This window comes from Schistocerca serialis, chromosome 2, assembly GCF_023864345.2.
Source record: "Schistocerca serialis cubense isolate TAMUIC-IGC-003099 chromosome 2, iqSchSeri2.2, whole genome shotgun sequence".
In the NCBI taxonomy this organism is placed as follows: domain Eukaryota; kingdom Metazoa; phylum Arthropoda; class Insecta; order Orthoptera; family Acrididae; genus Schistocerca; species Schistocerca serialis.
In genome coordinates, this window is record NC_064639.1 from 450367040 (window position 1) to 450390056 (window position 23017).

Genomic DNA, 23017 nt, shown 5'->3' on the forward strand with positions numbered 1-23017 from the left:
ACTGGAGTGAGGAGCAATGAATCCAGTCTCTGCAGGTCCATTCCAAAGCAACACCCCTCTGTGGGTGGCAGATGCTGCACAAAGAGTGGAAGATGCTGCACAAAGATACCAAGATTTTGCAACCTTTCAACAAGAATTATCGGCTAAATATTGGTTGGCAGGAATGCAGATGTGTCTCTGCAATCGAGTATTACATACAAAGAAATATAATAGTTGGATTGGTAATTTTTGAAGGTACTTTGAGCAATATCTGAATAAAATGAAGTGCGGGGACCACGAGACATTTTTCAGAACATATGAAGCAAATTACCAATAGACTTTTGTAAGACATTGCTCACAGTACCAAACAATGACATTGAGAAATTTATGGCTGTAGCAAACAAACTCAATTTGTTATTAGAGAACTGATAATTGGTGCAAAACATGCACCCACCTGACAGAAACAGTGACAACTGATGTAACTGAGGGTGTAGGACACCTGTTCATGAATACAACAGAAATACCACAGAGGTGAATGACACTTTGCACTTTGGGTGCAATAACTGATGTAATAGGCAGTGGTGTAACAATTGATTTGATGTGACCCATCGAGGCAAGAGGTGCGATGGATACTGCAGTAACTCCGATTGATTGAGAGCAAGAACTGAAAGTGCAGCTGACACAGATGGAGCACCAGCTAATCAAACAAATGAGATCCAGTCAAACTGACACAACTATTGGATGTTCAGAACAATTGGCCAGTGGTGAGAGAAGGGGTGGCTCCAAACAGATTCGATTCGTGCAATACCAGCATAGGACTAATCTAAGTGAACAGCTAGTCAATGAGACTGAATGAATAAATAATCTATCACTATACATATTGAAGGAATATCAATGGAAGCAGTAACTGACATGGGCACAGACCTTATGTTAAGTGTTATGTTGCCAGAATTGTGCAGCAAAGTAAAGGAGAGCCAAAAGATTTTAATGCTTTTCATAAGGGGTTTGAAGGTGTTAGGCACACTGGCGGTGCACAGCTAACTTGTGAAGGAGCTCGTTCACCTAGAAATGGTTGTAGGCATAGCTAATGTGATGCATACTTTATTGTGGCCCCAGGGTTTGATAGCATATTGTGCTGTGTCCAGCTACTAGTGCCTGTGAATATGAATGCATTGAGTGTAATGTTGCCATGCACGTGTACCGAAATCAACTGCTAATTGTATCAGCATGGGCTAGCCACTAGAGGCCACCTGTAGGAAGTGGGCACATGGCACGGTCTCTGCTGCATTGTACTCATGCCTATACATGTACAGAGCAATGCAGACTCACTCTTGCCATGTTTTTTACCTTGTACCACTCACATCAATTGTACTGTGTATTGTTTATGTTGTGCCTGCTGTACGATTCTTTGCTCTTGCTAAGTGTGGAGTCATGAGAGGCTTATTTCAGTTATTGTTCAGAGGTTTATGACGAAAGTCAAATTTGTGTTATTTGGATCGGTTTCATGTATTACTTGGTTAGTACATGATTGGTGACAAGTTTGGACTGGTTTCAACGTGTCTTCTTTAAGTGTGGTTTCATCAGGTTTAGTCATTATGGATGCCGTGCTACCAGCCCTGGTTGAACAGCTTACTTTGCCACTGACCACTTTGTCGGCTACCATTAACAGAGAGGGTACTGTTCCACTGGCCTATCCACACACTTTCTCCCATATAATGATTCAGCTGAGGATTGGGAAGCTCATGAAAAAAGACTCAGACAGAATTTTTTGGCTTTTGGTGTGACCGCATCGAATTTGTGCAAAGCCTTATTCTTCTTGTGGATTTCACATAAGGTGTATAAACTACTGTGTCATTATACAAGAACTGGTAGCTCTTACTTTTGATCGTATGTGCAGTTTATTATCCACCTCCCATTCCAAAGGAATGCATGTCATGGAGGCACAAGTGGAATTCTACTGATGCCGCAAGAAACCAAACCAATCATACAGGGCCTAGGCAGCCGAATTTCATGGCTTTAGCCGTAAGTGTCAGTTCATTACCTATGCTCATAATGACTCCTGGAGCATGACACAATTACCTTTTAAGCTCCAGACAAGGAAGTGCACCAGTAAGCTTTACTCTGTGAAAACATCCCATTGGCAGAAGTTTTGCAAATAGCACAATATTCTGAAGTTTCTCTGGCAACAGATGATCAAATTGCAACATGGATAAATGTGGCAATAGTGTTACAAGATGTGCCCTCTAGGGCAACAGATAGCTTGCATGAGGAAGGGGCAGTTTTGGTGGAAAACAAGCAGTCCCAGAGCCGAGGAGACCAAGGCTGGTCCTAGCAGTCATGACTGCTTCAGCACTAGTGTCAGCATTCTCTGTTTCTGCCTCGACCTTTTTTTTTTCCTCGGCTATTTGTAATGCTTGCCAGAAGAAAGTCCACATCATCTCCATCTGTCATTCACCAAGGGCTGCTTAGGGTATGGATATGGACACAAACTGTGTCATTCCAACACTTGTGACTTCTCCCAAGTTGTTTATTGAGTTAAATGTTTTTTGCCAAGTGCTCCAACTACAGGTCAACACAGGTACTGCAGTCACATTCTCAAATCTATGTGAGTTTAGACTCACAACAACTGCCACTGGTCATGCGGAAGCTGGTGTTAGTTATAACAGACTGAACATTGTGCTGTTGGGACAATTTACGGCATCTGCCTCTTACACGTCAGTGGTTCACTCCATTACATTTCTGTTGGTTGCTGATGCTGCTGTTGAGAACTTGTTCTGGATGGATACATTTCAGGCATCTGGATTTTCTATCACCAACGCAGTTCATCTTGTGTCCAATCAGGTACTTTCAATTGGAAACAGCATGTGAGAAGGTTTTGGACTTGATATCAGAAGGTAAAGGGTGTGCTACAAATTTTTCTGCTCACATTTGTTTGAAATCCATGGCTCGGCCTTGTTTTTGTCCTGCACATCCTATTCCTGTCAACCTGACAGATCAAGTGAAAGCAGGATTGGACAGACTTCAATCTCTCTGTGTGGTAATACCTGTTATGGCTAGTGATTGGTCATCTCTGCTGGCTGTAGTTGGGAAGCCATCGGGTAAATTTTGCCTCTGTGGCACCTTCGGTACTACTGTCAATGAACAGTCAATCTTGGTTAATTATCTCCTCCCATGCCAGGAAGAACTGTTGGCAAAAATATCAGGTGGACAATACTTTTCTAAAACTGATTGTCTGAAGCAGATCTGCAGGTTCGTGTGGATGAAGAGTGTCAGTGAGTTCTGGTTTAGAATACTCCCTCTGGTCTCTATCAATATTTGTGCCTTCCTTTTGGTGTGTCTAGTGCCCCTGCTATTTTCCAGCAATTTTTAGAGCTACTGGCTATGCCTGTCCTGGGTTGCATTAATTATTTGGATGATATTGCTCTCATGAGCTCCTCCACAGTTGATCACTTGAAAAATTTGTGCACTTTGTTTTTTGTTTTACAGTCCACAAGCTAACAGTGTAACATCGCAAAATCTCAATTTTTTCAACCTTCTATTGTTTATTTGGGATTTGAGGTCTTGCAGGACAAGGTTCATCCACTGCCAGACCACACCTCTGGTGTCACATCTGTGCCTGACTCCTCATCCACAAAGGAGCTTCAGGCTTTTTAAGGGAAGATAGCCAGTTATCAAAAATTCCTGCCAGGGTTGCCGCATTGGCCAACCTGTCACTTGCCTGGTATACAAGAATGTACCTTTTTGCTGGTGCTCAGATTGCAAACGTGCTTTTGAAATGAAATCCAAACTGCTCTTGGTCACTTGTTTAGTTACATTCTCTTCAGACCAGCACATAGTTTTGGCAACTGACACCTCACACTACGGCCTTGGTGCAGTCCTAGTCCACCGATATCCTGACAGCTCTGAATGACCTGTTTCTTTCACCCCTCGGTCTCACAGTCTGGCCCAGCAGTGTTACTCTTAGGTAGCCTCATTGTCCGTCAGGTGGTTGTTTGTTCAACAGGGATGGCCACATAAACCACTAGAGGCTCTTCCCACAGTCTATGCTCTCCAGAAATTTCATGTTTCTTTGTATGGCTCGAATTTTCACCTTATTGACCATAAACCGTGGGTTTCCTTGGTTAACCCTCACACTTCCTTGCATGACAAAGCAGCATGCTGCCTCCAATGCTGGGCACTGTTCTTGTCTTGATACAATTACAAAATCCATTTTTGACCTATGTCCAAATGTGCCAATGTGAACACCTTGTTCCACCTTCATGTGTGTCCTGATCTCAACTTTGATTGCCTTGCTTCCATCTTCATACAGAAACACAGGCCGCAATTGAGGGTTTCACAATTATTAGCTCGCACTTAACGGCTGCCGTTACCACCAACCTGGTTCTCCGCCAGGTGGTTCAGTTTGTTTAACAGAGCTGGCCAGATAAATCACTAGCTAAACTTTGGATTCCCTGTGCAAATATTTTTCCTTACGTATTGCCTCTCTGTTTTTTGCAATATTTGTTACTGTCCATGGAAGACCTCTGCCCCAGAGTAGACATTCATCCAGCATTACAGCACGAGGGTCTATGCCTACTCCACCAGGGCCATTGGGGAGTTTCACGAACTCAACTGTTAGCTAGGAGACACATGTTTTGGCCACAGACTGAAGGCTCATGAGCAGTGTGCCCAACAACAGGCAGCTTCCAGAGCATTTCTGTCCCCCTGGCCCACTCCACATCAATCATGAGAATGCATTCATGTTGCCTTGTACCTTAGTTTCCGATAATGGGACCAGTTCATTTATGATATTTTTCAATTATTCTCTTCCCGTCATGGCGTTCATCATGTTATGGCTATGCCATTCCATCTTCAATCAAATGGCAGGGCAGAATCACTAGTCCAAATGTTCCAGTCCCAAATGAAAAAGTTTCTTGTGGATTCTTTGCTGGACGATGGGTCTCTATTTTGTGAGTATCTATCACTTCACGCCAACAGGGAAGCAGAGCCCGGCTGAATTACTTCACGACCAGCAGGCACGCATACACCTCCACCTTCTGTAACCTGTGTTGCACCTGCCGTGATCGGGTTCATCTGGCCATTTCACAATGGGATTGTTGGTGTGGGCACAAGGTGTTGGTTGCTGTACCAAATGGATTATGGCCACTGTTGTCTGCCACCGGGGTTGTCATCTTTGTGACATCCGTACAGGCGACAGGCTGGTGGGGCGTCACTTTGATCAGTTGCGCTCCCATTGCCGGCGCAACCCTGTCACTGCAGCCCACCCTGCCCTCCTCCACATCGAGCCCATCATTGTCTACTATGGCTGCCTCCTCCATTTGCAGCATCCTGGGGTTCCAGCACTCTGGTGCTAGTCACTGAACCATCTCTGGTCTGTTGCTGCAGCCTCCTGTTCCGGTTGAGCTGCCTCCACCAGTTCCCTCGCTATCATCAAATCAGCCATCATCACAGATGGGTCAAGTCCCACCTCTTCCACCGATGGACCTGCCTGCTGATGACGATGCAGAAATGGCGATAGCACCCTCCTCCTTGGTGTTGTCGTCGGGCACCACATCCAGCCCTATGCTGCAGTGCCACCCCGGCACATCATACCACCCCTTTGGTCGGCACTGGCTGCCGCAACTCTGGATCCAATGGATGTGTCTCTTGTTGGGCCACTGATGTCTCCTCCATTGCCTGAGCACCCTCTTTGCATGAGGGAGAAAAATGCTATATCCCGAGACTAGAATGTGTTGCGAGAGTGAGTGCACTGAGTGTAGTGTCACCACTTGTGTGTACTTACATTAATCACCAACTTTAATGGTGAAGGCCAGCCACTAGAGGTCACCTGTAGAAAGCATGCACATGGCACTGTCTCTGCTGCACTGTCCACCAGCAACTTGTGCCTATATACATATGTTCTTTTAGTTTGTATTGCTCACATCAGTTGTTCTGTGTATCACTTACGTTGCACCTCCTGTATAATTCTTTGGTCTTGTTACATGTGGAATCACGCAAGACTTATTTCTGTTGTTGTTCAGAGCTTTACGAACAGAGCTATATTTGTGTTACTTGGATCAGTTTCATGTATTACTTACTTATTGCAGATTGTATCTTTGATACTGATTTTGTGTGGGAGGTGGATGGAATAACCGACTTCCCCAGGTGTAGATTTTTGACACAGGTAGAGGGCTATGAGGTCACAACAAAATTAATTAAGTCACCACTTAGGTACTATAAATTTTATTGACAATTAGAAGTACGTATGGTAGGTACCAAGTATGGGCCACCACAAGAGATAGGCAGCACATGTTCCATGAATTTGACACAAGCAATTGTCAACAAGATAGAGTAATATAGTAGCCTTCAGAACCACGCAGAGTTGAGACTCTTATTGCTGCAGTATACTGATGTATTTGAAGAAAACTTGGAATCACGAAAAATTTTGGTTGCAAGTTGCAAGTGAAGTTTCATTGACCATTTTGTTTAAACCATAAAGCATAGCACTGGATGAAAGCTCAGAAGTCGACAAGAAATAAAACAAAACCTCGACTCAGGCGTCACTGAGGTGTCCACCATTGATGAAAGACATTATGCAATACATATATACATATTTTTAAAAACAAAGATGATGTGACTTACCAAAAGAAAGCACTGGCAGGTCGATAGACACACAAACAAACACAAACATAAACACAAAATTCGAGCTTTTGCAACCAACGGTAGATTCTTCAGGAAATAGGGAAAGAGATGGAAAGACGAAAGGATGTGGGTTTTAAGGGAGAGGGTAAGGAGTCATTCCAATCCCGAGAGCGGAAAGACTTACCTTAGGGGGAAAAAGGATAGGTATACACTCGCACACACACACACATATCCATCCACACATATACAGACACAAGCAGACATATTTAAAGGCAAAGAGTTTTCAAACTCCTTACCCTCTCCCTTAAAACCCACATCCTTTCATCTTTCCCTCTCTTTCCCTATTTCCTGAAGAAACTACCATTGGTTGCAAAAGCTTGAATTTTATGTGTATGTTTGTGTTTGTTTGTGTGTCTATGGACCTGCCAGTGCTTTCTTTTGGTAAGTCACATCATCTTTGTTTTTAGATATATTTTTCCCACGTGGAATGTTTCCATCTATTATATTTATATACATATTTTGGTAGATATAGGTATTTGTTTGACTGTTGGTCATATGTTTGAATTGTTGTAAAGGGAATTATGTTAACAAACAATCAGTAAAATGGGTAGTGATTCAATAGTATGTAAAGTGCTAACTATTTGCATAAATCACATTCACCGTAAGCATGTTAAATCAACTACAAACACATACAAGCACAAAGATGGAAAATTATTAATATGGGAATGTCCTGGAAATTTACAGTTTTTATCTGTAAAAATGGATAATTATTTCTGTTCAAGAATTCCTCTTTGGTACAAAAGAAGTTGTTAACAAGAAACATCTGTTTCTTAGATAAGTATGAAACTAGGTATGAGATGCACTATATATTCTATAAAAACTTACCTTCTCTAATAGAATATTACGACTGAAAAAATCACATTTCTTTAATAACTCACACAGGCTCCCAACTGCAGATATCATTTACAGATTTTATTATGTGCTCAGTAAATGTATAAATAACTAACTTAGTAGTGTGGCCATTCTGGAACCAAAATTGTGATTGGCTAAGTATTTAATTACTACGTGCGTGTATTACAATCTGGAGTACACTAACTTTTCAAAAATTTTTCAAAATTGTGTAAGGAGTGACGCTGGATTGTAGTTATTGACATCTGAAGAGTCATCCTTCTTATAGAGGAGCCTAACAACGCCCTACAAAAGCGATTAAGAACATGACATATGACAGGGTCACAACTCTTCAGTATCGCGTTAGCGATAGTGTCCACCCAACTCTGGCACCCCACATGAATTTTTACTGTTTAGACTACAGGTAGTGAACCTTTTTTACCTATCACTCACTTTTATATATCTGGTAGTAGTAAAATTTTCTAACCGCCCACCAGTTCCATAGTAATGGTGATTTATAAAGTAGGGAAGTAAATTTACTTTATAAAATTTATACAACAGGGTTAAAGCATGTAATAATATATCCTTACCAAATACTTCACATCAAAATTTTATGAAAACACAATGAAAATGTTTCAAAACACTTACCACCTATGGGCAGAAGGGACCATGTTGATTAACTCTGGTTTAGAATCATGAAAATCTCCCTTACTTCAGGTGGGGATGGGAGACTAATTTTTATTACACTGAATGTCCTTCATATGGCTTCTTCAGTGAATTGTTTTATTGTATTTTCTGAATTATTTGCACAAAATTTTATCTACTTTTTAAAGTAGTAATTAAAAATATCTGCTACAGCATTTACACTGCTTCTATTCGGCTCAGCAGAAAGAATATCATTTTCTATAGCTTCTTTAACTGCCTCTCTTTTGACAATATTCCATATTGATTTTATTTTACTATTATTATGAGCAAACTCCTGTATTTTTTAAAAAACTTTTCTTAATATTTTACAGTATATACACTTTATAATATAGAAGTATGTCTGGATTATTACTTGTTGTGGCTCTTTTGTACAAGTCCTTTTCTCATTGTGAAGGGATTCTAATATCCGTAGTGTTTACAAGTTTCTTTAATGACTTCCCATTAAGACAGATAATTACATTTTCAGGACAGTTACTTTCAAAAATGGATACAAACTCTTTCATAACACAGAGGGGATTTTAATTTATAATGTATATGGATGATTCCAACAAGGAGTTGTGTGTTTCACCACTAGATGACAATGGCATCATTTTCACAGCAGTAGGGGGACTTTAATTCATCATATTTCAGCCAATTTGCACAAAATATTTTTATGTTATGCACAGAAACCTTTCTTGTGAATCAATCATTTCTATTTGTGGAAACCACATCAAAATCCCTGCAGTGGTTCCTGAGATTAGCCAAATACACTGAGGTGACAAAAGTCAGGGCAAACCTCCTAATATCATTTCGAACTTCCTTTTGCCTGGTGTATGCAGCAACTCGATGTCACACAGACTCAACAAGTCACTAGAAGATCCTGCAGAAATAATGAGCCATGTTGCGTCTACAGCTGTCCATAATTGCAAAAGTACTGCTGGTTCAGGTTTCTGTGCACAAACTGACCTTGCTGTTGTGTCTCATAAATGGTGCATTGGGATTCACATCAGGAAATCTGACCAGGTCATGGTCATCTAGGGTCCAAACAATATGGGCACAAGCCCAGGAGAGGCACTGCAGGTGATGCTGTGCTGTTACCAAAGGCATTCATGCCAGCTGTCTGCTGTCATAGCCAATTACTACCAAATTTTACCACATTGTCCTAATTGATATTCACTGTATGCCCCACATTAATTCCTGTGGTAATATCACGGAGTGTTGCTTGTCTGTTAGCACTGACAACTCTACAAAAAGATGCTGCTCTAAGTTATTAAGTGAAGGCCATCAGCCACTGTGTTTTCCATGGTGAGAGGTAATGCCTGAAATTTTGTATTCTTGGCACACTCTTGTCACTGTGGAGCTTGGAATGTTGAATTCCCTAACAATATTTGAAATGTAATGTATCATGTATCTAGCTCCAATGCCCATTCCCCAGTCAAAGTGCTGTGTATCTACATATTAACAAAACATTAATACTTACACTGCTTTCATCTTCTCCAAATTTGTTTGTAGCCTTGATTTTATATTGGCCTGTGTCACCATGTTGGCCAGATGGAATTTTAAGGGTAAATGTAGTCTCTTTTAATCCATCTCCAATGTCTTTTGTTGCAGCAGTAAATATGTGCCTCTCATCTTCTGTTACTTTTTCTCCATTATGGAACCTACAATAATGGAAAATTCAATTTAGAAAACCACTATAACTTGAGTTTCCCAAGTCCCTACAATGATGTGTAACAAAGTATTTTTACTACCTCCATTTTATGTCCAGTAACTAATTTTTAAAACTTAAATTTTAATAATACTAACATTCCTATTATTAAACTGTAATGGAGACACTGAGGTTCATCATGTGCTCATTCAATTGATATTTCTGTCAGTAGCTATTCCTTACAACTTAAACCTCATGTAATAAAGACACGAAAAATTTTTTAAAAATTGATATTATGGGTTATGACAAGGTATCTCATTCATAAACGGGAAAATAGAGAAAAATTATTACATTGCACAGTGTACCAGTATCTGCCATATGCCACACTGCAGCTTGCAGAGTACAGGCTTAGAGAGGGAGAGAGAGAGAGAGAGAGAGAGAGAGAGAGAGAGAGAGAGAGAGAGAGAGGATGTGATCATTTAAATATGTTCAGTATATTAAGTAATTTCAGTTTTTGTTTAGCTGCACTGTTTTCATGTAGAGGTGAATACAGCCTGAAGCACAGAGAATCAATAATTTGTAAAGTTTGAATAAACCATATTATCTCACTTTTCTGTGAAGGCACCTTATGTTTACATTGTGCACTACATATGCAGTAGTTACTTATTTTCTGCCTCAAGATAGATACGTTTGGAAAGTATGTTCATAAAAAGATGAGTATTAATTTATCTGAAATAATACAAACACTGAATATTCTTTTCCAGCTAAAAATTTTAAAAGGTTTTGTTGAATAGTAGGTTATACTGCCCAATATTATATGCACGCAATCTCTGATAATATGTGGTTTTATTTGGATAACCATGAATGGCCTGAAACTATTTTGTCAGGGACTTCAAACTCCTGTTCTCCTTTGAACTAACTTTACGAGAAGCAGAAATTTACTTTTATTGTGTTAACTGGTTTTTGGGTTACAAGGCCATCTCCAGACATTGGTTAAGTAAAAAGGGGGAATTTATTTTCAACATAAACTCAGTTTTACAAAAATTATTTTATTGTATTTTTCCGTCTTTGGTCACACACATTATGTCATAACTGGAGTTGACATCTTAAAAAACCAAAATAATGAATTGTACAATATTAAGAAATTTACTTAATAATGCAAACTAACATCTGTATACACCTAATTGTAACTGAAACATGTAACTGACTGTAGACATTAGTCTAGGCTGTATGCCTATGCCAGAGACATATTATATTGTATGGCCTAAAGAGAGCACCATGACTGTCTTGTGAATAAAAGTCTTGTGTGTGTGTGTGTGTGTGTGTGTGTGTGTGTCTGTCTGTGTGTGTGTGTGTGTGTGTTAAAACCAGGACAATAGAATTAGTAAAATGCAAAAAAACTAAATTATAAACTCAAATCAACATCTGTATATACCTAATTGTAACTGAAACATGTAACTGACTATAGACATTAGTTTGCATTTGTAAGTCAAATTAAATATGTTCAGTATATTAAGTAAACTCAGTTTTAGTTTAGCTGCACTATTTTCATGTAGATATTGTGCTAAAGAAGTGAATACAACTTAAAGCACAGAGAAAATATAAAAATGAATGAACATGGCAATTACTGAATCATTCACAAATGTTTACTACCTATTAACAATATCTTAACAAACACTCTCATTGTATTATTCTATGAAATGCTATTAGTGAAACTGATATATATGTTTTAAAATCTCTATACTGTTGCACAGACACCAGTTTCTTCGAATGTATTGAAACTAAAATCTATGATCTTCAGTATGAAAATTTACTTAAATAATTCAACTTCAGGTGTATTTAATTTTTCTTATCACAATTTTACAAAGTTTACATCTTTTTTTTCCAGTAGAACACACAACTGTAGCTTTTAGCGACCTTGTAATACTCTGACCTATAATTAAACATAAAACACACTGACCTGCAAATAGAATTATTCTATCAATTGATTTGGTGAATAATCAAATGTTGGTGGTGTTTCTCATTAATATAATAAATGTTTTACTAGTGTCTTCATTTTTCAAGGGTCTCCAAGTATTTAACTGTTTGGAAAGGTAAGAATCACACGATTTTTGACAACATACTGTGCCACAATGATCAATGTGATAACAGTCATTGACATACAATATGTGTTCACATATTTCCATAATGTGTATCAACCACAATGGTGATAAACCCATTATCAAGACCTGTTACTCAATTTCATTCTTCTATATTGCTAATTTTCAAGTCACGGGATGTGTTTACTGACTACATTACAAGCCTCCCAATACACATCTTGAGTAAATGATGACTGTCATTCACAATACACTGTTGGTAGCCCCTTGGTTCATCTGGGCCAATGGTTCCCAACAGGTGGTCCATGGATCCCCAGGGGTCCGCAAACTATGCCAGAGGGGGTCCGCAAGATGCTATTAGAATAAAAAATATATTTCATATGATAACAGATTTTTTGTTTTGGCCGCTTTTTGCATGAGCAGAGCTTTAGCGAACGCTAACTTCTGTGTCTAGCATCTTCCTAGAGCCAACTGACACTAGTACACTCTAGTGGAAAACTAGAATTACGTAGAGACAAATAGTTCCGCTGTATGCTGTTAGACTATGCTTGCTGCCTCTTTGTAACTGATTTTTCAATAATGAATATGTCAATGTTTTTTCTAAATACCAGAAATAGAAAACGTATAAAAAGACTCTTAATTTGGCTTTTTTAGGACCTTGATACTGTGATATGACAAGGTACCAATCATGCTGGATGAGGGGGTCCTCAATAAAATTTTGCTGGGAACCCCTGATCTGGGCAGTCTGTTGTTCAACAGTTGCATGTACATTTGCCCGTATACAGCTTCGCAGCCATTGTTCACCCCTATCATCTATGGACCAATGTGCACCATAGTCGTCCCAGCACTAGCTTCGGATAGCACTATTTTGCCATGCACAATATACTTTAACTATGGCAGCACGCAAACAGTTTATGAACCATGCCATTTTGGAAATGCTTCCACCCTTGACCCAGAAGCCAACAATCATACCCTTTTGGACGTCAGATAAACTGATGTCTTTCTGCATTATGACAATTACTGCACTGTTTTCCATGTCCCCCAAACACACTTTACATACCCTTCACTACCATCTGTGAGAGGTTATTGCGTGTTAAAGTCAAACACAGGTGGTGGTCACATTAATGAGACTGGACTGCGCATCTCAGCTAGCATAGTAACTCATCTGTCTAGTGAGACTAACTTTATGTATTGTGTTCTTTTTCAGTTTTTTGTCAAATTATTTATCGTCTTGCAAATGAGGAACACAAACTTCAAATGCCACTAATTCAAGAGTGATATTTCTCATATTACATTAAGTTTGTTGTTTTGTTCCCTCCATCAGGCATGCTTTTTAACCTGTTATTAAACTGTTCTATGATATCTTCTTTAATGTAAAGTTTTTTAAACTTATTTGGGTCAATAACTAGACTGAATGTAACACTGTGCATAAAGGCCTGCCATTGCAACAGTTGGCACTTAAGTAATAAAATAAAGTAACAGATCATGTACTATACTGCAAATCACCAACAAATACAATGAAATTGAGCTAATTATTAAAACCATGTGAAACAATAAAAAAAATGAAATGAAATGATCATGTGGCATTATCAGCTGGGAGGTCCCACCCAGCGAAGTTTGGCTGCCGGGCTGCAAGTCTTATTTCAGGTGATGCCACATTGGGCGACTTGCATGTCAGTGATGATATGAAATGAAATGATCATATGGCATTGTTGGCCTGGAGGCCCCATTTGGGGAAGTTGAGCCGCTGTATTGCAAGTTGTTTTTAGTTGACGCCATTTCGGTGAGTTGTGAGTCAATGATAATGAAAATGATGATGAAGGACACACAACACCCAGTCCCCTGCTGGGAATCGGACCCGGGCCCCCTGCGTTGTAGGCGGTAACGCTACCGCTACACTACGGAGGCAGACATCAGTGATGATGAAATGAGGACAACACAACATCCAGTCCACAAGTGGAGAAAATCTCCAACCTGGCTGGGAACTGAACCCGGGCCTGCTGCATGGTAGACAAACACTTTACCATTCAGCTAAGCAGGCAGACTTGTGAAACAATAGTTTATTAAAATTAAACCCATTAAACTGGAAGCTCTCCAAAATGGGTAATGATGAAATTAAACAGTTATCAAGACAACAACGGGCACAGCAAATATGTATTTGAAAATAATTAAAACTCTAGTTTTTAAAATGGAGCTTGCTTCCTTCAGTCTCTTTCATACTTCTTTGGCATAGTTCACCAAGACTGAGTTAATAGGTCTTCCTCACCATCACACATCAGAAATTCAGTATGTTTTTAGATGAGATGGGTTACAAAAATTACAGAAATTCTAAGACATTCTGCAAAGACTCTGGTATACATGAGAGACAATACCACAATAATTATGTGTAAAGACACAATGTATCTGGAAGGCTGGTGTCAAAAACACTACATATTTCCAAAAATTATACACAAACATCATTTTATTTGACCATCAAATGAGAAAAATACTGACTTCACGAAAGAAAAGCAGAAAATATGAACTTTGTAAGCACGAAATCTTTTGGCAACATAAGTTTGAAGGGTCACACCTATCCTCTATGAGTCTTTTGGGGTGCAAGGAAGAAAAAAATCCTGGATTTTTCCGGGATATCTCGGCTAAAAAATACACTTTTAAGTAACAGTAGATTTTCACTTGGAACTGTAAAACTTATCAATCCATTGAATGTTAACATTTTGCACACTTGCACTTTAGGAAATGGGAGAAAAATGACAATCCAGAAAGACCTTTTATGTGCAGCAACATATTCGCTCCATATTTTCGTATTACGAAAGTTAAAATTAGAATTCCACCAAACACAGCATGTTAGTTTCTGGAGTATTGAAATCAAGATTGCCCTTTTGTAAGCCAATCATACATCATGTCACATGATCTCCCCAGCCGATGACAGCAGATATTCAGAGAATAGGACATGTGATGTACTCAGCGAATAGCAAGATCACTGTTAAGTAGTGTGAATAAACAAAGAGGAAAGTTAATGGTTTACATTGTTATGCATAGTGTAGCAACAGAAAAGCTAAACTTTTACATATAATATTGGTCTTGAAGATTAGTAAGCTACAAGGGAACCTAAGCTTTCTCATGCAATATTGATCCTTTTCTTTTTGCATGTGTTGCACTTTAAGATACATCCCACAAATGTGCCAGTAAACTTTAAAATAATGACATAAATGTCTGGTCTTTGGGCTCGAAAGTCTTCTGAGTGGCTGGTCCTCACAGTGTGAAGTTCTAAACAAGAGTCAAATGCTTTGTGATTTAAGAAATTCATCCCACATTCTCACACGTAACATAATTCATCTCACATAAAACGAAATTTACTTTGAAAGTCACTCTTCTCGAACCACCATTCACAATATTTTCCTGAGACCTGTTAGAAATAGGTCCATTTCAGCAGTTGCCAGAGAGTGCCAGAAAACAGGCGTTATTGTGAATGCACAGCTGCGATGATGTAGGAAGCCTGTATGTTCATATATATGTTACTGTGAATGACCGAAATTGGAGAATGTCGACTTTCACTGGTGAATGTCAACAGATACCAAATACGTCAGTGAAAGAACGAATATTTCATTACATTGTTGTACATTTGGACCCTCTCCAGTGTGTGTTGACAATCACAGATATGCTCTGGTGGAGGTCCAAAACAGAAGAGTCAAAAAAACAAGCGACTGGCTCTCTCCTGCCAAATCCTTTGTTCTGCTTGGAGTCAATCAGCTTTGTCAGTCTTATGCAAGCTTTGATAAAGTGAGCAACGTTTTCTTAATTTTTTTTCCGATACCCTAATTTATACTAAATGGATACTGCAGTAAAGCGTGATCTTTTTCTTGAAAAGTTAAATGCATTAATTGCGGGTAAATGAGGAGACAATTGTTTTTATTTTTCTCAATAAAAGTATTCTAAAATACTTTCTGAAGTGGTTTCTGCTAAAATTAAATGCAACACACCTTTGGATTACAGACGATTAAAACATTTTGTTGTTTTAAAAATTGATGATGAAAAGAAGTTAATTGTACCATTAAAACCAGGGGTTCAAATGGCTCTGAGCACTATGGGTCTCAACTGCTGAGGTCATTAGTCCCCTAGAACTTAGAACTAGTTAAACCTAACTAACCTAAGGACATCACAAACATCCATGCCCGAGGCAGGATTCGAACCTGCGACCGTAGTGGTCTTGGGGTTCCAGACTGCAGCGCCTTTAACCGCACGGCCACTTCAGCCGGCAAAACCAGGGGAAACGAACATACAGTATTATGTTACCAATGAAGAATTGTACAGTATACTATATGAAACTCACATCAGAATAGGCCACGGAGGAAGAACACGTTTGCGTAAAGAGTTGCAAGTTAAATACAAAAATATTACATATTAAGTTGTAATGTTGTATTTCAATTTATGCAAACAGTGCCAAACGAAACACAGTGCACCTAAGAAAGGTACTGCTGTGAAGCTAATGGTTAGTTCTGAATTAAACTCAAGATGTCAAGTTGATCTGATAGATCTGCAGTTAAACAGAGATGGCGAATATAAGTTCATAATGGTGTATCAAGATCATTTAACTAATCTTGTCCAGCTATGACCTTTGAAAACTAAAAGAGCTGAAGAAGTAGCGCATCACATTCTTTCATGCACCAGCAATATTGCAATCAGATAATGGTAGAGAATTTAGTAATCAAGTCATATCCGAAATATGCACTATGTGGAAAGATGGTATAATAGTTCATGGAAAGCCTCGTCACAGTCAAACACAAGGCTCAATTGAAAGGGCCAATCAGGATATACAGAATATGCTAACTGCATGGATGAACGATATCGATACAAATAAATGGTCAGATGGTTTACCCTTTGTTCAATTTGCCAAGAACACTACATACCACGAAGGAATACGCCAAAGTCCTTATGAAAACATGTTTGGTGTTAAAGCAAAAAGAGGCATAGCATCATCTTTTTTGCCTGGCTTACAAATTGCAAATATTGAAACTGAAGAACAACTCAAAGAAATTGCCAATACTTCTGAAACTGAAGAACAGCTTGAAGAAACTGTTAATGCTTATAAAAAAAATTTGAGCAGTGGTCGTACCAAAAACCATTTTCCAAAGAAAAATATTGAAGAGGACCTACAACCTACAATGTCTTCACATCAAATTCTGTCCGAAAAACACGAGTTGATTTCTACAAAAAGAGCGGCCACAAAAGAAAATTTTCTACTGCAAGCAACAAAGATGTTACAAATCTCACAAAAACAACTTCCTTCTGCTCAAGTTGGTGATAATGTACGAATACAAGCCCCTGATGTCAAGCGTGGTCATACAGATAGCCAAATGTGTTAGTGGTTGTTGTTGAAATAGAAGACTCTGACTTCTATAAACTGGCAAATAAAAATGGTACCTTCAAGTAGCTTTACACACCTAATTAATAAAAGCCAAATTCCTTTAGCAAAGTGACAAAAATAATTTCATTGTTCTGCACGGTGATTATTGGCTAACTGGCAAAAATGTGGAAATAAGATCAGAAAACTGAAACTAATAATATATTTTTGCCTTCCATAATTATCTGAATGTATTCACTTGATAGCTCCCAGCCACAGAAATATGTTTTAGTTTCATTTGATGTGGGAGCCATAAATGAAGAGGAAACAGCAAAATCACTAAACATACACATGGGTCTATCTCTCTCCCCACTGCAACTCGTAAAACTCCGTCGTGCAAGCACGAATCTGGCAGCTAGGGCATGCCAAAAAAATTTTGCTCTTTAGCATCTGGATTCTTGCTGCTACTACCGATACACCTAATAGCCACACTTCAATTAGTTGGGAATGGGAGAAGATGCTGCTTATACACAAATCAACTGTGCATGTGCCTCAGTGCACTGGCAACTGCTCAAATGAACCTAATGTAAACAGTTCTGATGTAACGATCATAGAAGCCAGTTTATTGCTGCAAAGTATTGCATAGTCTTCGTCCTAAGGCCTTTGACACATTTTGCTGTTGGCAGACTCTAGTGGGTGCACCGTGTTTTGTTGTTGTAAATGGTGCATTGCCTTTGCAACTTAAGTTTTATTTTGTGTTTTTTTCTCTTGTTTATGTTTTATTGCTGCAGTAATATTCTGCAGTAGTGGGATACAGTAATATCCCTTGTTAGAGTATCAGTTTTTACCAGTCAAAATTACAAAAATTTAACTGAAAACTACAATAATGAAAACTTAAATTCCTATTTCTTTTTTTTTTTCTTTTTTTTATTTGCTTTCTCCCGGATGAAAAAATTTCCAGGTTTTTCCCAGCTGTCCTGGGGCATATAAACCCTGTTGCAAACAGAACTTGAATATATGAAGTTACTAGCAGTGGGTCCTACGCTACCTTAAAGGGGAGATCGGAACAAAAATATATCAGCTATGCCAGAGAAGCTGGTTGCATCCGATAGAGGGTTAAGTGACTTTTAAATTGAATTGTAAATAATATAATATTGATTCTTCTGATGCACCACTGGACCACATTTTGATCCATATTAAGAGTGTCTCATCCTAGTCTCTAGAAGCTATTCAAGTGTAATAAAGATTATTGTATTTTTAATAGCTCAACCTTTCTATGCCTTGTAAGCAAATCACTCACTGAATGACAAACAAAAACTGAATTTTGGTTTAAATGAAAATATTATCCATAGCAACTCTGCTTAACACTATTCCTTTCATCATTAAATACTGTAGTTTGAGAAAGAATAGTTTCGAATAAAAGTGGAAATTACCAGGTCACTGTTGGTACAGGATCACCTATAAATACACATGTTAGTTCAGAGTCTTCATTCTTGCACACTGCTACATCTTTGAGTGGAATCTTAATCTTTGGCTTTCGGAATTCATTCACAGCTGAAAAAATTAAGACACAGACCGTTTTAATTTATGTGATTACAAGTTTTATAAACCACATAAAAATAACCTCACTGAAAAATTAAAGGAATTAAAAGCATATTGACCTGTAATCTATTACACAAAGAAGTTTACACGTATATCATAAAGTACTCAAATATCGAATAAAATGCTATCTTAAAATCAAATAGTGGTATGAATTTTAAAATGGGTAACATTCTATAAGCAATGTCGTTTAACCAGATCATTGTTGTCTGATAAAGAAAAGATTTAGTTCATCTCATAATTGAAATATTCCAAAACTCAATACTTAAGATTTAGAATAAACTAAGCCAGGAAGTGGTCGTGACATTATTCATGTATTAAGTAATGTATGGGTAAAGGAAACAACCTGTTGAGCAGCAGAAGCAAGAGGTATACACAAAACTTGCTAGTTTTTGGAATAAATTCCTTGTCATATATATGAAACCATGAACCTACATTGCGCTGGCTGGACACACAATTCCAGATTTGCTTTTCTGGTTTTATAGGGTGGTGTGGGGCTTGTGTCATTTGGGGTTTGTAGAGGGATGATGGCATAGACTGGGAATGTGAGACAGGACAGAGGAAACGGTTGAGTAGAGGCAAACAGATTTCCTCTGCAGTGTCCTCTAACAAGCAATATTACCCCTAATGCTTTTACCACCTCCAAGAATCAACTACAAAGGAGCAGCACCACTCTCCTCCTTCATCATCTAATATCACATTGCACTGAAACAACTGATCTCTATTCTTTGCTAGGGCTTTGAATATCCATCATCATGGTCAGACATAAGGGACATCCTACCCAAAATCCTCCTCATCCCTTTTTAAGTGTTATTCTGTTGTTCACCCAACCTACACAACATCCTGATCCCACCACGATAAAATAAGGGAAATCAGAGCTTGTACAGAAAGATATAGTGCTCATTCTTTCCGCGCGCTATACAAGATTGGAATAACAGATAATAATAGAGGTGGTTCAATGAAATCTCTGCCAGGCACTTACATGTAATTTGCAGAGTTTCCATTAGATGTAGATGTAGATGTAGATATAGAACCCCTTGGCACAGTGATCACATCCCTGTGGAAGATCCAGATGCAATATCTGTCAAACCCACCCACACAGCACATTCTACTCTAGTCCTGCCACAGGCTTGTACTCACCTGTCAGAAGCAGGGCCATCTGTAAAAGCAGCCATATCATATACCAACTCTGCTGCAATCACTGCACAGCTTTTTATGTCGGTATGGCATCCAACCAGGTGTCCACTAGAATGAATTAGCATCAGCAAACTGTGACTAAGAACAGAGCTGACCACCCAGTGGCACAACATGCACAGGTGAGTACAACATACTTGAGTTCAAGAGCTGCTCCACTACCCAGGCCACCTCAATCCATCTCTCCAGAGCCAGCTTTTGTGAACTACGCAGATAGGAGTTATCCTTACAACATATCCTTTGCTCCCGTAATCCTCCTGGGCTCAATCTTCATCAACCCACCATCCTCATGCCCTCTACCCCACAGTTTTCCCTTCCTCTGTTCTGTCTGAATGCGGTCCTTCCAATCCATGCCTCCATGTGACCTTTATTGTGCGCTGTATCTCATCAGCTGCGGTACCTGTGTATCATATGCCTAGCCCATGCAACTGCCAGCCCTCCCTCCTGCATTCCTAGGCAGCAAACCTGCTACCTCCCTCCATGCCACTAACTGTCCATCTCAGCCTCTCTTCCTGTCTCCTGCCTCTTCTCCCTCCCTATCCGAAACAACTTCCGCCCTGATCTAGTCCACCTGCCAAAATGCAATTCTGACATTGTATGTCCAGCTCACACAGTGTAGAGACATGTGTGTGTGTGTGTGTGTGTGTGTGTGTGTGTGTGTGTGTGTGTGTGTGTGTGTCTATTTTTGTACTAGTATGTATGTTTTGTACTCTAGCTCGACAAAGAATTTATTCTGAAAGCTAGCAAATTTTCTTTCTCTATAGTGTTTGCCTGTCAACAGCACAATACTTCTGCTACTTGGTGAGTGGTCTCCTCTATTATATCCTTATATATTACCTAATGAAGACATTTAAGGATGAATTGCACAACACTTTGTTCCATGTACCAGGATTATGCAGGTGACTACACATCATCATCATCTTAAAGAGTTTCCAGCCCCAGGCTGTGTCTGTTTGGAACATAAGTCTCATCATCTAGTTCTTTTTCCCACACCATCCTTCTGTGTTCACTCTGATACAGTTCTTGCCTCTTTTTTTCTACACAATCCTCCAAACTTCTCAGCCATCTACCCCCTGGTCTTCCACTTGGTTGTTTCTTTTGCATCTCCATTTTGTGTATATTCTTGGGAATCCACTTGTTTCTGTACTCTTTAAGTACCCATACCGTCTTAGCCTTGATGTTTCTACTCTGCTCTGCCAGTGTTACTCTTTCAGTATTTCCTTTTATCTTTCATTCCTCATCCTATGTTTTCTTGTTACTCCAACCTGCTTCTGTGGAACTACATTTCACATGCCTGTAATTTTCTTACATATCTTTTCTTTGTTAACCATGTTTCGGGTGCATAGGTGAATATTGGAATGTACAACTTCTATATATTACTTATTTGTTTGAATTCAAATGCCTCTGTTCCAAACCTAGCTTCTAACATTTCACAGGAGTGCTCCTGCCTGCCTGCCACATTCACTGACTGATGACCATAGATGTTAAGTCCCATAGTGCTCAGAGCCATTTGAACCATTTGAACCACATTCACTGATTTCTTTCTCATTTCTTCCATTTCCCTCTGCCACACTTCTCAAGCACTTGATACTTTCCATCTTCTTCAACGGTTCACCTCCAGACCTTATTCCACTAGTTGGTCTATCTTTCTTTATAGGTGCACTGGATGATTTCACATTTGTTGACATTTAAATTTCATTCCGTACTGTCTCACAGTTCCTTCCAAAGCATCCACCTGTTCCTGAATCTCCTCCTCCCTATTTTCCAAGATCATTAAGGAGGAGGAGAAGATTATTGTTTAACTTCCCACTGAAAATGAGGTCATTAGAGGTGGAGCACAAGCTCGGACTGGGGAAGGAAACTGGTAGTGCCCTTTTAAAGTAAACACCGTAGCATTTACCTGAAGTGATTTAGGGAAATCATGGAAAAATTAAATCACAGTGGCTGGACACAGATTTGAACTATCATCCTCCTGAATGCAATTCCAGTGTGCTAACTATTGTGCCTCCTACGTCAGTCCAGATTGTCACCAAGTCATCCACGAATGCTATGCTTTTGTCTTATCTTCCTCAGTTTTTTCTGCTGCATTAGTCATCTGCCGCCCAAGACCAAAATGAAAAAGAGAGGTGATAATGCACTGCCCAGTTGGAAACCACTTGTTTTTTTGCTTGAACCAACCCATCCTTTCATTTCCCACTTTCCACAGGTCATGCTTCCACAGTACATCTCCTCACTCTGTTTATTGTCTCTTTTTCCACTCCCTTCTTTTTAGTGCTTTTCAGACCTTTCTTCTACAGACACTATCAAATGCCTTCTCTGTATTGATAATGGCCATCATAAGGTCTTCCACAAATCTGTAGTAGTACTGCAAAGATGAAGTCAACAGTTAACCTCCTATGTCTGAAGCCACACTGTTACTCTCTCAATTTGTTCTTGACCCTAGTTCAGATTCTGCTCATCAGGATCTTTCCATATACCTTGGCACAGTATGGTATCAGTGTGATTCCCCTGTAGATTCTAAAATCCTACCTACTCCCTTTCTTGAATGCAGGGACAATATGTACCCTTCCAATGTTGTGGAGTCTTCTTCTCATTCCACACCACCCTCGTCACAGGATACAGCCACTGTTTCCCACATCCCCTGCTGGCTTTGCCATTTCAACACTTAACTTCATCCATACCTGGCACCTTTCCTCCTTTCATCTTGTCCAGTGTCATTTCCATTTCTTTCCATGTCAGGTGCTACCCCCAACCACCTGAGATTACTTCTACTTCCTGTAGTCTGTTATCCACATCTCCAAGTCCATTTAGATTTAGCAAATGCTCAAAGTACTCCTTCCACACACCTTCAGGATCTCTTTGTTATTAACCTCATTACCGTTTCTATCCATCAAGTTTGCTCTCACAAACCCCTCCTCTTACTTCTGACCATTCCACGTAGCACTTTCTTACTTCCTCTGCTATTTT

The 23017-nt window shown here is 39.2% G+C and overlaps 1 protein-coding gene across 3 annotated transcripts in view; it reads right to left on the reverse strand.

Annotated features, from left to right (window-relative positions):
• LOC126457328 (obscurin) overlaps positions 1–23017 on the reverse strand; it is a 684258-nt gene that overhangs the window by 277387 nt on the left and 383854 nt on the right. For all 3 annotated transcript variants that reach the window (XM_050093526.1, XM_050093528.1, XM_050093527.1), the window contains 2 exons: positions 18691–18811; positions 9653–9833 (listed from right to left, as the gene is read on the reverse strand). In XM_050093526.1, the coding sequence (XP_049949483.1) occupies positions 9653–9833; positions 18691–18811 (302 nt within the window). The remainder of the gene's footprint in view (positions 1–9652; positions 9834–18690; positions 18812–23017) is intronic.